The 15,608-nt window shown below is 43.4% G+C and overlaps 1 protein-coding gene across 1 annotated transcript in view; it reads right to left on the bottom strand.

Moving 5' to 3' along the window:
• Positions 1-2,038: 2,038 nt before the first annotated feature.
• shisa9b (shisa family member 9b) overlaps positions 2,039-15,608 on the bottom strand; it is a gene marked incomplete at its 5' end in the record, with an annotated part of 37,482 nt that continues 23,912 nt past the window's right edge. The window contains 2 exons of the mRNA XM_080723976.1: positions 2,039-3,533; positions 7,386-7,529. Of these exons, the coding sequence (XP_080580102.1) occupies positions 3,148-3,533; positions 7,386-7,529 (530 nt within the window). The 3' untranslated portion in view covers positions 2,039-3,147. The remainder of the gene's footprint in view (positions 3,534-7,385; positions 7,530-15,608) is intronic.

A 15,608-nucleotide genomic window follows, 5' to 3' on the forward strand; every position in this document is an offset into this window, starting at 1 on the left:
GACAGAGGCAGCACAGCCAGGACATATAAAGCCAAACATCAAGTTAATCATCATTCATCAAGCAATCAAGCAGTCATTTACATTGGTGGTGTGGCACAACCACGTCCACACCACCAAAGATCCATAACCAGCAGCTACCAATATTTACAAGCAAGTGAAGCAAGCATGCGCGCTCGCTCGCGCGCGCACACACACACACACACACACACACACACACACACACACACACACACACACACACGGAGGAGAAGAAAACAGGCTGGCTAACTCCACAGTGAACAGATAGTTAAATAAAGCCATGTCTTACCTTAAGAAAATGACAAGAAAATATCCAATGTTATATTGAGGTGCCCAGAAGAAAGTGTTATTCCTTGGAGGCACAGAACACATCGTGTAATCCAGCCTCGTTGAGCAGCGCCGAAAACTTTAGTTCACGTATGGTAAATGTAAAAGCTATCCACATGTCCTATGGATGTCTGTAGTTAACCCCAGGTAGCATATTCCACTGTGAAACAACTGTTTAATTCTGTTATTTAGATAAATCTGCAGGTGTCATCATCTGCCGTTTGTTTTTCAGCTGTGCTGTCAGAGACGTTCAGACAGTCACTGTGATTGGTTGAGAAACCAGTAGTCCTATTACCTCCCGCCCCCCATTTGCTGTGATTGGTTTAGAAGTCATGCTATGGGTGCTTCAAAGGGTCAAAAAAGGCGAATTTGAGATGTTCTTCTTATTAATCATATTGCGTGTTTATTATGATCAAAAAAATCAAAATGGCCGCCTGGCGGCCAGGGGGTGCACGTGCACCCTAGGACACCCCTTAAAATCGCCTATGGTTTCTACACTACAGAAACGGTAGACATTATCTGTCCAGATCATGATCTGTCCAGTTCAGGAGCCAGCTCCTTCAAATCACTATTATGAAAAGCTTCAGAATCTTCAGAATGAAACTTCACTGACTACAAAGTAGCCTCTGTACCCAGGCTTTTATGTTCATTCACGTTCCGATCCAAATAAAAGTCTGGACTAACCTGCTGAAATGTCTGGCATAGGAGATGGCAGTCAACCTTTCCCAACCAACCACAGTGCAGGGGGCGTCGCTCCAAATGTTGAGACATCAGGGGCGGGTGCACAGATCGGTGAACCAATAGGATGTAGTGCCATCTCCTCCAAGTGGTTGTCAGGGCACCCTGTAGACAATATGCCTTCCGGTGTGTTCCAAGATTTCTAGCAGAAGTCTGCGTTTAACGGACGTTATGTCATGCGGTGCGGGTCTGTTTACATTCCCCAGCAAAAAAACTAAAATAGGTTGTAGCTCTTAACCCCCTCTTAATAGGTGTAACATTGCTTGAATCAATGTTTTTGTTTGTATATTGTTTATTGCGAGCGCAACCGACGGAGCAGGAGACGTAGACCAGAGTTAATTTCGTGCAGGGAATACGTTTGCAGGAACACCGCACCGTGAAAAAAATACAGCTTCCGGTGAAATTCCTACGGCGGAAGTTGAACGCTTTCTGCCTTCTATTGTCACCAGGCTTTTCTCTTCGGAGATGAGTAAGCCTGGCTACGCAAGGCTATTGTCAGGGTGGGGGGTCCCCTGTTGAAATATGATTATTTTGGGGGTCGCGACCTGAAAAGGTTGAGAACCACTGCTTTAATACACGGCTTGGTTGATTGCTTGATATAACGGACCGCTGTCTAATCGAAGGCTCAGAGCACCTGCTGAGGTGCTGGCTGTATCCAACACAGCAGCCATGTAAACAAACGCACAATGACATTTACATTGCTCCCAAGAATGATTTTGAAAAAATAGAACAACACTTCCCGTTGTTTTCCGAGGTGATCGTGTTGCACTGGACGGGCAGCACCATACATTTGTGTAATGCTTTCATTACCGTAAGCAAGGAAATACTCTGTTTTGTTTTTACTTTTGGGTCAGTTTATTAATTTATTCATTAAGTAGCCGTGTCATAAGCAGGATAATTTACGGCGCACCATTCATTGTTGAGAAATGAACCAAAAACAAAGGATGATCAGAGTTTGTCAGGTCACTGTAATTAACACTTTAACCCTACAGTATATATACTTGATTGTCCGGGAGTCCCGCGGGGTCTATACTAGGCCCCCTCCTTTTTCCCCAATACACACACCGCAGTCACGTTTGCACCACATTGTGAGCATTTAGATATTCTATTTTCACAGAATGTTGGCACCAGAATACACTCTATAAGCTAAAACAGTTTTCTACAGTGACTGAGGGAGGAATTCACCTCCTCAACCTAATACAATGCTACTCAAATTTGATCACATACATGAACAGTACAGTACAGGGAAGGTTTCCAGAAATAGCTGATGAACATTTAGTATTAACAACACATGATGGGTTTCTGTTCTTCTGCTACTGTAGCTCAATACTGACAAAAATATATTATGTCGATTGATTAGTCTTCTTCCAATGACTGCAATGGATCAGTGTTGAGATTTCTCATCTTAACCCCTCACGGGACCATTCGTGTTCTTATTTTTGGTTGAAGAAGTTTGATTATATGGAATTAATACGGATTGCTCTCTATGTTCATCTTTCACACATGCTAGACCACGGATGGATATAGTCTCTCGAGCCAGACAACATTCCACAATCTTCGAAAGCTACAGAGTCTGTAACTGCGCCTCGCCTCGTTTGTCATTTCTGTCCCCCAAAATCTATTTTGAAATATCTTTGAATGATGTTTTTGAATGTCCATTTCTGCTGTCTATGAACATTTCTGCTAAGCAGCAATTGCTAGAAAGACTTTGACTAATTTTATTTACAGTTGATTATTTTCTGATAATCTTCATCGCTTCTTTTTTGAAAATCGTATGAGCCAACAGTCCAGAGAGACTAATAATGAATGGATGAAGCAACCTGTCTCAACCATAGTTTGTAGAGGGAGTGCACCGAATACATGCACACCTTCACATGTTACAGGCCATGGTGATTCACAAAAACACCCCAGTCTAGAGCTATCGGCACTCTCCTTCCCTTAAACACAGGCTTCTCTCTTTCTCTCTCTCTCTCTCTCTCTGTCTCTCTCTCTCTCTCTCTCTCTCTCTCTCTCTCTCTCTCTCTCTCTAACTCCACTAAATTCTCTCTAAATTTGGTCTTCCCCTCAGACAGTCACTTCCGTTTTGCTGTTGGTGACGACGTAGGGCTGCGCTGGCATGTACCGCATGGCATAGAGCTCGTCGATGTTCTCGGAGACGCTGTGCGTCTTCCAGTGCCCAGTGCCGTATTCGCTCTCCCAGTCCTTCATCGCCCCCGGGTGGCCAGCAGCTGTGCTGGGGCTCAGAGTGAGGCCAAAGGTGGCGGTGGTGTTTCTCCTGTTACCCTTGTGCCTGTGTCCTTTGTGCCTGGGCGAGGCGGGCTGTTTGGGCGAGCTGTAGGGATTGCTGGGCTCCGGCTCCACCTCCGCCGGTCTCAGCGGGAGACTGCTCATGGCCGTTATGTCCACCGTGTGCCGGCGGCTGGTGTAGAAGTTCTCATTGGCTTTCTGGGCTGCGAAACATGCACAGACATACACACATGCACGCACAAACACACACACACACACACACACACGCATGGGTTCACTACAATGCAATACAAATATCAAGATGTACATTCACCGGATGGTATGTTAGTATTTTTTGAACATCATTCCATTATAAGCCACAATTTTGCTTTTACGAAGCTGTATGATGCGTTCTTACAGCGTGCCCCCTCAGTTGGCTAGCCATGTCTGTGACAAGGGGTTTGTGTGTGTGTGTGTGTGTGTGCGTGCGTGCGTGCGTGCGTGCGTGCGTGCGTGCGTGCATGTGTGTGTGCAGCTATAATCTCACAAACAATTGTTCAGATCAGCGCCAAACCTTGTATGCATTGCACGTTGCCAGTAGCCCACAGACGAACCTACAAAGGACTGAAACTTGCCCACATTTGCAGTCATACAGTACGTCATGACAGACGACGATGGACTGTAAATGAACTGTGACAATGAGCAACAGAGACCAGGGGAAGCAGCGTGTGTCGCAGATCTCCAGGGCACTTCTGGGATGAGGATTATGGTGATGCTCATAACCAACCTCCCAGCTTCCCTCCTCCAACACGGGCCAACAACACATGTGTTTGTGCAGACGTTCGACAAAGCCGGATGCACCGCGGTGGATTCGATACCGTTACCAATTACACTCACCTCCAGTTTTTCTTTTTAAATCTCCCTCCAGGCTATGGGATACACGTTCAGCGAGGCTATGGACTGGCACTAACCAATCATGTGCCTGTCCATCCGTCGTAGGATCAACTAACTAGGTATTGCCAATTACTCATGTCCCTCTGGCTTATGGGATGTACTGTACTAGTACTAACTAATACAGACTTGCTTACTTACGATGGCACAAGTTGACTTGTTACATTAAAACACTCAAAATATACATGAACACATCTGTTGCCACACTTGCCGGGTATAACATTAATTAATTCAGTAGCGCAGTGCCAGGGTTATTCAGTGTTTTTACCTTATTTCCGAGGCTCCTTGTACGGAATGTACGCACCACCGGTCCTAATGTAATCCGATTACTTTCAGTCCGACTTTGCGCTCGTATTTTCTTTCACCCCAGAAGAGAAAAATTACAACCGCGGTCCGTAGAGAAGGGCTTGTTTTAAACAAGAACACAATCTGGAGATAGCTTACGAGATAAATCAATTTTCCTTCACATCAATCCATTGCATTAAATGGAGGTTTACATTTCCGGATTACTACATCTCCCAAAGGATTTTGAGAATTTGAGTTTTTGCATCAGTGCTGGACTTAAGTCGGTAAAAGCACTCAGCGGTCGGATTTGAAATCCTGACTAGGCATAGTCAGGATGTGTGTTAATGTTGAAATGAGGGTGTAACTGTAAATGTGTACAGTGGACAAAAGCTCTTAGATTTCTTGTGTTTAACAGTGGTGTGCAGCTGTATGGTTATTAAATATGAGCTTTGTCAATAAAGGTGTCAATTAAATTCAAAACAATTCTCATGTATTATGAATTAATAGCGCAACATTGGAGTTGGCATGAAAGCAACAGGCGACACTTGCACTAACAGCAAACACGCCAAGAGAAATAATAATTCAGCTCTAAATGTGTCAACTGAAAATAAATGTCGGTTGAATTTAAATCATGTCTATAATATGCATATAAGCAATAGGTCGTTTGACACACACACACACACACACACACACACACACACACACACACACACACACACACACACACACACACACACACACACACATATATATATATAAATCTGTTGGGCACATATATTTTATTTGAGTTTTGCAAATCCGTCCATAAAAATGGAGTATAAAATATTGACGTTAACGAGCTTTGAGAAAGACATCGTCTTGAAGGAACAAGAAACTTAATTAACATTGATGGACTGCAAAAATGTATTATCCAATTATACAACTCCAACTGAATAAGACCCTCCTTGGTGAATCTACATTAGATTACTGAAAAATGATGAGAGAGATGAGTTAAAAACTCATTTGAATATGTTGATTACACATACTGTGTCTCAGTATAATGAGTGTTGGAAAGGGAAGGAATGGAGATGAAGGTAAATAGTCATTACAGTCAGAACATTTCACCAGTACATTATGCATTTTCCTCCAGTGTTAATTAACCCTCATTTAATCATGTCATTACACTATGATTACTGGAAACCTCCACTCTTACAGATTATTTCTTTTATAAATAGTTACCTGTCCTTGTGGTCTTGAACAGCTATCAAACTGATCTGTAGATAAAGTATTTCAATGTTCGACCTATTCAATCATAGGTTGAAGGTTTCATCCCTTGATAATCTAGTAAAGCCCTGTTTACTCTTACCCCCCATTACAGTATATACCATTAGTCAGGACTGTAACATCAAAATTCACCTTGGAGGCATTTTTGAGGAAAAGTTGGCATATAGTGCATTTTTTTAAATGTCAACGTGTTCAAAATAAGAATCCACCACATGCCATTGAAATAAGGGTCCCAGATTTGCATAATTCTTCTGCTAAGGAGGTTATGTTTTCAGTGCTATTTGTTTGTTTGTCTGTGAGCAGGAAAACTACTTTTCATTAAACTATGTGGATGGCTGTAGCATGGGCCTGACAATCACAAAAATGTGCATAACTCCCACCCAAACGGCTTCACATAATATATGTTACCGGTACATCATATTACAGGTATATAGTCACTTTACAGTGTTTCTAAAACAAATATAGTCTTAATATAATTTTCAGGATTTTGTTTAATGAACTTGGAGGCATCACAAATCCACCAACAGTCCAAACAGCCAGAGGGAAGGCCTGCTAGCTGTACTGAAGGCAAGCAGCGAACATGTATGATGCTGGAAGCTTATGCCAATGAAGAAAAGCTGTATTTATGACAAGTGATGGATTTCTGGACTTTAAAACTTAGACTATAACGTCAACTTTTTACCTATAATCACAAACATGGACTTAGAATGTTTAGGAGTAAACAGTGACTTTTGCAGCTTGTCATACAGCAGAAATGGATTCAGCACATAAAACTCATATAGAAACAACACATGAAGTACTCTTCCTCAAATATGCCTACCCAATTTTTCACGGGGATTACTCCACTTTCGGGCGGCTCGGGCCAAGTGTTCCCAATCACAGCTGATGTTAAATTGCAGTGTGTACGAGGATATAGGTATGTTATCTGGATAAGGAAAACTGCATCTTAAGGTGTAAAAACACACAGCACACAACTGCAATAGAAATAAATCATCGCAGATACATTACACAGCAGCGTTAACCACGTAAGCCCTATTTTTTACTTCGTCATACGCTAGTGTCATGCAGCCTGCAGGGAGAATAACAGATCTGCAAAGTCACAACGTGTCACATCAGGAGCCACGACACATCATGAGCTGGTACATCCTCTATTTTGAAAATGGTCACCTACTGTATACTGACAAAATAGGGATGCCAAAATGGTTCATTTAACTTTAAAAGTGTAAAGTGCAAAAATGGACCCTCATGATTATTCATATTATTCAGATACATATTATATTGTCGATGTCGGGTGGAAACCTTGTATGTCCAAAACCGTTCTTTTTGTATTTATCGTTTTAAAAATGATCTAAACTAGTGAAAATAGCCAATCTAGATCAGCTATTTTCACTAGTTTTGTGCAACAATCTTGTGTGATGAACCAGGGCTTTACTTTACAGAAAAACGTACACATTTGAAACTTGGAGATACAAGGTTTCTGCCCGACAGTGATGATATTATATATAGTATACCTTACAAAACCAGGAGTAGAGGACTCCATGATGAATTGCATTTGATTAAAAAAATAAACCTCTTACCTACAGCCTTGAGCGAGTCATACTTGTTGAGCTCCTTGCTAGACGCATAGGGGCTAATGACCTCTTCCAAGGTCTCTTCCAAGGTGGGGTACGGCTGTGGTATCGAGGATGATCTTGGACTGGCATTGCTCATCGGGCTGCTCACTGAAAAGGAAGACAAGTTGCTGTGAAAAACAAAAACTAAAGAGATAAAGGCAGGCTAAGTGATTTCAGTTAAGTTTCAGTTTTCATGTAGGTGACAGACAGGGGCCTTTCTCCAATCATGATCAAGTGAGGGCAGGCCTTGGTGCGCGTAAGGCTCCATGATTGGAGGAAATCTTGTCACCCAACAGTTTTTGAAACATATTTGGCTGAAGTCCAAATATCGACCAAACACTCTATACTAGTAACTAGTACTATCAGAACATAGACCCATTTTGTTATTAATTAGTTGACACACGCACACGCACACACGTCTGTCTGTCTGTCTCTCTCTCACACACACACACACACACACACACACACACACACACACACACACACACACACACACACACACACTGTACTGTACATACATATACAATGTACAGTATATTTTTATTGCGACCGTAGGTCGTATTTAGTATGAAAACCTGCAGATCATGTCCGTCCGTCACGCCTCATGTCACGCTCCATATATGGCCAGGCAAGATCCCTAAGCCCACATCATACAGTATATGTGACATTCTCAAGATAACCAATGTGGTTGTCGCGACGCGAGTCACACTTGCAAATGAATTCCGTCCTTGTCCCTTTTATGCCCAAATATGGAGATCCCTGATGTCATCAATATTAAGCCATATCTGTGAATGTTGATACATGGACATGTTGTGTCAATCTCTGATGTTTCAGCGCTTCTCGCGATATACTATGTGTGTGTGTGTGTGTGTGTGTGTGTGTGTGTGTGTGTGTGTGTGTGTGTGTGTGTGTGTGTGTGTGTGTGTGTGTTTATTATTATTATTATTTCTTTTTTATATTACTATACTGTCTGTGTCTATGAAATTAGTTTGGGAGAGTACTGTTTTCTTGTCTAGAATGCGTATGATGAAAAAAGTCTACTTAATGTAGAATATGGGCTAATTAGGACCTTATTTCCCACAGGCCATGGAGAAAGTTTGCTGTGCTAATTACTTTGGAAAGAAGCATGAAACGCTCTGTTGTCTAGTGAAAAGATGCGCCAGACAGTTGCAGCAGTACTAGCGCTACATCACAAAGCCACAGACTAAAGCATGTCTCTATGGCATGAAGTTCATGGGTAGAGCCAAATGAAAGGTTAATCAAGGTAGCAAAGATATGATGGGCCAACATTTTTCTCCTCAAGGACTTTGTTGCTATAGCAATGCCAGTGTTGGAACTCTTGTATTTTCTAGGTCGTTGAACATTAACAACTCATTCAAATCAAGTAGAATAATGATTATAATCCATTTCAACTGGCCTATAACACTTTGCAGTCTGTGAGAAAAGGTTTTTCTGCAGGCAATGTCTATTTTGCACTGGTCCATCTCTGACCTTTTAGGCTTTGGCAGTTAAAGTTATTCAAGTGTAATACAGTATGTTCTATATTGTAGTCACTAGTCAGAAAGATAAGAATATCTTCTTGAGATGATGCAGCAAGAGGGCGGAATAGTCAACACCAACTCAGGACCTGTTGATTGCCGCCCTCCACTCCCTCCCATCCAGCATCAGGGATTTAAGCTCAGCAGTGTTGCTAACTCCGCTGTCGTACCGCAGAGTTATGACACAAACTGTAAATCTTTGCCCTACTTTCGGCACCTCCGTGCGGTCCAAGTGAACACAGCGGAGCGCTCCCTACCTCCGGTTCAGCAATCACAAGCCGTGGCTGACAACGCATCGACTATGGAAACAATAGTCGCGCAGGTGGTGTGTCTCTTTCCCCTCCTAGTTGTGCCTTAATTCACCCTTTGTCAGCCTTCTGATTGGTCCCTGACTGACCAACCAGCAGGCTCTTTCTGCCTTGTCCCGCCCTGGTTCCGTCTTTTTTATGTTGAATTAGCTAAAACATCATTTTTGGAGAAATAAAAACATTCAAAAACACGCACTGCACCTGAGAGGCTCCTTTTTTACTGAAACCAAGTTTAAAATGAGAATTGAATACACAAAATAACAATAAGAAGCAACTGAATTTCAATGGTAGTGGATGGAGAGAAAGGACTTTTGTCCCACCAAGACACAGCAACCAATAGGTGCGAATTGGCTCCAACAGTGTCAGTTTGCTCGAGTCGCTACCAGTTCGCACGTGCACGCGCGTCAATGCGCGTTCACGCACGTGCGTCCCTGCGCGTGCACATAACGTTTTCGCTGGCTTAAAACGGGTCTGCGCGGCAGCAGAAATAGCCTTAGACCAGTGGTTCTCAACCAATAATTTGATGACCGGATCATCAACCAAACTTCCCATGCAAAATAGCTCCACAACTGATATTTCCAATTAATTAATCCATTTTCAAATCTTATATTACCATCTGCTGTTAGTGATGCTCATTTCAGCACGGCTGGCGAGCCTATTTCAACCAATTGCTGGGTCAGAACGACCTGAAAATATAATATCAACTGACTTGACTTCCCCCCCCCCCCACTACATCCCTGAGTGCCATACAGCATTCCAGGGCCTGTTCCTGCTGCAGACTACTGTGAAGGGGAGCACACACTGAACGCGGACGGCTGCGCAGCGTCACGTCACGGTATCGACGCACGTGAAGTGCCACGCGGTAACCCCAACTGGATGCGGCGCGCTGCCACACAGCACATCCATTTCCCCCAGTGGGGAGAACCATGGGAGAACATGTTCACCGCGCGGCAACGCTGGAAAAATAGAACAGCGGCGTATCGGCACGGCAGACGAGGCGACAGACCCGCGGCTGCGCGCGTCTGACGCCGCCAGTGTGGGTTAGTTCATTGAAAATAACGGGGCCGTATTTTTTGACGCGCCGCCTCCGCGTCCAGTGTGTGTTCCCCTTTCGTGTCCATGTCTTGGGCCCATACAGCAGAACTGATTGTACTGTAACCACGAACAGTCACACGTGACCTTGTAGATTGTCTATTTCCAAAGATTTCTGAGTAGAGCTTAAGTGGGGAAGCTTGTTCAGTTTAGGAACAAAACACAAAGCTGAATATTAGACAAGAATCGAATCTCCTGTCCATAACTGAGTGACCACAGTTTACTGAGCCTGGCTGAAGTTGGTCTGCCGACCTTCAAAACAATACAGTACTTGTGTAGTGTCATCATGGATGAATCAAGTTGTATTGTGAACTTTCTTTCAATAGCAAAATCATGCTCATTCACAATCTTTCTGTGTTTAGTGTTATTAGTTGTTTAGTTTTTAGTTTTTTCTTTTTATTTTAGCCTCATCACTGTTCATTTTGCCTTGTTATTTTGAGCTCTTTGTGTCCTATATTGAGCCTTTGTGGGTCACCTACTCTTGCTACCAATGGAGCGGTGGCTAAACTCGTAGCTGCATGGTCCAGTTTTGATAGGCCACAAAAGCTACATTGAACAAAGATTATCTATTTGTGGTTGTTCACATACTGTACTCCGAGTAGGCGAGTGGCAGTCTTGTTGTTCCCAGGATGGCTAAACTGCTATGAGTTTCAGAATACCAGAAAGATTGTTTACAGTAGTTAATTTACCTGGAGTGCACAATATAATGAGCAATATACCGGTAGGCTAATTAAAACTGAGGAGCCAATTCATCATTTTACTAACTTTGTAAAACCTCTCCTGCGGTGTTATTTTGTGGTCAAAGTCAGAACTTTTCTATGTCACCCAATGGAAGAAAGTAGGCCATTTATGGGGACTCGTAAGGTTAAAGACTTTAAGGCAGAAAATAAGCGAGTTAACACTCCAGCCATGGATACCTCCCTGGAACTCATAAAACATTTATAAGAGTATTTTGGGAGCTGAGTGCCCTAAAATAAATGGTACAAGGAGAAGGCTGCTCCTATTTACAGGCAGCCTACTTTCATATTAGTGGTGAAGATTTTGCTTCAGTGCTCTCCTCAATACTTTCAAATCACATACCACACACACACACACACACACACACACACACACACACACACACACACACACACACACACACACACACACACACACACACACAATGAAAACCGGCTAAATATGTGTTCCATCAATAAGGCTCACACAAAAATCCATTTCCATTACTATGTCCCAGTGTTTTCTTGACCTATTATTATCTTGTTCTAGTACCCTGACCTTAAAACTGCAATTATTTGGAGGATCGGCACTATGTAATGTTAGCCTAGTAAACGACTAACTTCCGTAATCCAGTAGTGGTTTCCGGAAGAGGACGGGTACAAGGCTAATGTAATGTTGGGTATCAGTTAGCCTGATTTCAGACTCAGCTCACGCTTTAGTCTGAAACTGTGCTCCATTCTGAGCGATTTACGGGGGACTTTTTTGCGAGCGTGCACGCGCGTGTCCGCGCGCGAGTGATCGCGACGCACGGTGATCGAGACGCACGGTGGACGCGACGCACCGTCGGGGAGTGTGTGTGTGATTGTGTGTGTGTCTCTGTCTGTGCCAGTGACTGCTTCCACACAGAACTGCGACCAGAAACTTGTAATCAACATTAAACAGCTTGGTGAAATCAGTGCGCTCGTGCGTGTGTGTGTGTGTGTGCCTTCCTCAGCCTGCCTGTGTGTGTGTGTGTGTGTGTGTGTGTGTGTGTGTGTGTGTGAACTTCGTTTGAATCGTTTCAACTGCTGCGCGGATTGGATATTCGTTAGACCCACCCCACCCCCACCCCCACCCCCACCCCGCGCGCTCATTGGACAGCCGAAAATAAAAACCGATTCATGTACTAAGCTCCAGACCAGAGAAAGAGTCCACTCTGAGAGTGGGCGGGGTCTCTGGTCTGGAAGCAGGCTAGGTATCAGTGGCTACTTTGGAAACAAATAAAATTACCCAGGATTCTCTGCTTCCCTGCTCAGTCGCGCTGGTGGTGTGAGGCTCTCATATGTTTGAGCCTTTTTGGAGCTGTGTGGAGCTCCCTATACGTGGCCGTGTGTGTGGGTCTGCCTGTCTCCGTGTCTGTAGCCTGCAGTAACCTTTTCTGACCACACATGTTAAGGGAGGGGCGCTGTTGCACACACACACACACACACACACACACACACACACACACACACACACACACACACACACACACACACACACACACACACACACAGCTCCACTTCGAACAGAGGTTCGATTTTTTTCTGAATAGGCTTGGCTTTGCAGGAACTAGCAGTGAATCCCAAAGTGAAATAATCAATAGATAGGGAATTCTCTTTTACGAATCCTCTGTTTGATGTTTCTACCCTGCCAGGATAAGCCTCATTATCTCCTCTATACTGTACATAGTAATACAGACGGTCAAGTGCCTAGCAGGGACCGCCCTGAGTCTATACAGTTGTAACATAGTACCGCTTTCATGCGTTCTAATGCATACAGCCTACATGTGGGTGAAGTTGGCAGTTGGACAACATGAAACCACACTTTAACAGTACATCAGCTGGTTGCTATTCCTCTGTTACTGTAATGATCAACCTTATCGAAAATACATACTGTACGTCTTTCAGTCAGTGAGGAAGTGGAACATCATACACCACTGGAGAACTAGCACCGAGAGGTGACTTTGATCTTTGGCTGCCTGCCTAAAGTAAAACCAGGCCACACTTCCAAAATCGCCCTTTGTACACACCAGGACAGCTAGGGATATGAGAGTAATGGTTGGCAGTGTAGCCCAGGACACCATAGCTGGCGTCTTGAATATTCCCTTTGACAGGCAACATGTCAGAACAACGGCTCAACTACTTCATACACTGGTAGGCATCACTACCCATATCCATCATGGCTCTGGCATGGTTACACTTAGTTTGACGTGACTGGCAATAGAGAACAGACACGGGACCACCCTGTGGTGAAGTTGTGAAGTACTGTCAAAAACGCAGATTCAAAGAAGACTTGACAATGCAAGAGAAGCATCAAAGAGTGGAGAAAACTATCTCACTCTGCAAAAAAACAAACAAAAAAAAACAAAAACATATCGTCGTTGTCGGGTGGAAACTTCGTATCTCCGAGTTTCAAATGTGTACGTTCTTTCGCAAAGCAAAGCCCTGCTTCATCATACAAGGCCGTCGCACAAAAGTAGTGAAAACAGCAGATCTACAAGCACACAACGCCTCGCGGTGCGAGGCGTTGTGTGCTTGTAGATCGGCTGTTTTCACTAGTTTAAATCATTTTTAAAATGATAAACGCAAAACGAACGGTTTTGGACATATAAGGTTTCCACCCGACAACGACGATATGGACATATGTTGGACAATGTCCAATTGTCCATATGTCATCTCTTCCCAAATGTTCCAGGGGTCTCCTGCTGGTGAATTGGCATGGCCTTTGTGACAGGGATCTGATGAAGGAATGATTGTGAATGGTTCATGAGAGCACTGTTTGCCATATATCGGCGGCCGCTTTTCTACTTGCACATTCTTATCAGGAGCCCTGAGACCTTAAAGGAGTAGTTCACCCCCAAAATGACTTTTTTTCTATTGACTACTCATGCCATGTTCAATAAAGTTCAATAATATTTTTTTCTTTTTGTCACATTCTTAGACAAAAATTTGATTCGAGTAAATTTACCCCCATTGATTCCGGGTGGGGACCAGTTTCGAAACGGGTCCCCATCCGGAACGAATGGGGGTAAATTTATTGTTATCACATTTTTGTCTTAGGAATGCGACAAAAAACTAAAAATATTATTGAACTCTAGTCTCCATGGCGTGACTAATCAATAGAAAAAAGGTCATTTTGGGGGTGAACTACTCCTTTAATGGCGGCAGCAGAACGGCAGATGGTGTCATGAAGGAATAAAGGCACAAGGTCCAAAAGATTGCATGTTTGCTGCAAGCATGAATGTGTACATCAGTGCTGCAACGATAACAGTGGAAAACAGTAGCTTTTGTTTTAAGCTGACAAACAGAGCCACAACTCTATGCTGTCTATGTCTAAAATAATGAACTATACCAAGCTACTGTTAGCTAGCCTGGCGTTGCTCATACTAATTCCTCACTGCGTGTCGGATATTACCACCACTACCAACAGGGGGTGGTGTTGTGCAGTCTGGTTTATTAACCAGGCTAACTGTTAGCACCTTGTTTGTCAAGTTACTTTGGGTGCTGAAGACTCCCAAAAGTCTTCTCCCAAAAAGACAGAAATAAGGCATGCTGCAGCCATGGGCATACATTCACGAGTGAGAGATTGTCTTGATAAAATAAAATATATGGTTTGGTTCTGGAGTAATGCTACTACGAAGAAAAAAAAATCACTAATAATAAGTGAGAAGCCAAACCAACCAACAGCCAGCATTCTCTCAGATATCTTCAGTTCCTAATTGGTGCTTTGGAGGAGGGACATTTGAATTTGTACAACAGATTCATGTGGGTGAATGTGGCAGCTGCACAACATATGAAACCACACTTTAACTGTACATCTGGTTGCTATTCCTCTGTTATTCTATGGACCCACTGGGTGTCTGGAATAAAGTTTGAATTAAATTGAATTGCTGTTATAATCAACCTTATTGAAACACAAGTCCTTCAGTCAGTGAGGAGGCAGAACATCATGCACCACTGGAGACCTAGCAGTGAGAGGTGACTTTGATCTCTTTGGCTGCCTGCCCAGAGTAGAGTAAAAGCAGGCCACACTTTGCCCTTTGTACACACAGGGATATGAGAGTAATGGTAGGCAGTGTAGCCCAGGACACCATAGCCTGCGTCTTGGACAGAAAGGGGACAGTTTCATGTTCTCTGTGACAGGCAACATGTCAGAAGAACAAGGGCTCAACTATTTAATATGCAATGGCAGGCATCACTACCTATATCCATCAAGGTTCTGGCATGGTTACACTGAGGTCCACCCTATATTCCCCAGGTTCTATGTTCCCCACAGGTTAACCTTAGCATTAGTTTTACTGAGGTTAGAGTTAGGGTTAGGATTAGGTTTAGGTTTAGGTCGTAAGAAAGTGGGGAACATAGAGAACATGGGGAACATATAGGTAAGTTCCCGGTTACACTTAGGCCTACAGTATTTTGACATCAGTCACTCACAGTATGGACAAGACAAGACAAGACAAAGACCACAGGAAACACTAGGGACGTTACTTCAAAATAAAAGTATCACAGACG

The sequence above is a fragment of the Nannobrachium achirus genome (genome assembly GCF_963921795.1).
Source record: "Nannobrachium achirus genome assembly, chromosome: 4".
Lineage (NCBI taxonomy): Eukaryota > Metazoa > Chordata > Actinopteri > Myctophiformes > Myctophidae > Nannobrachium > Nannobrachium achirus.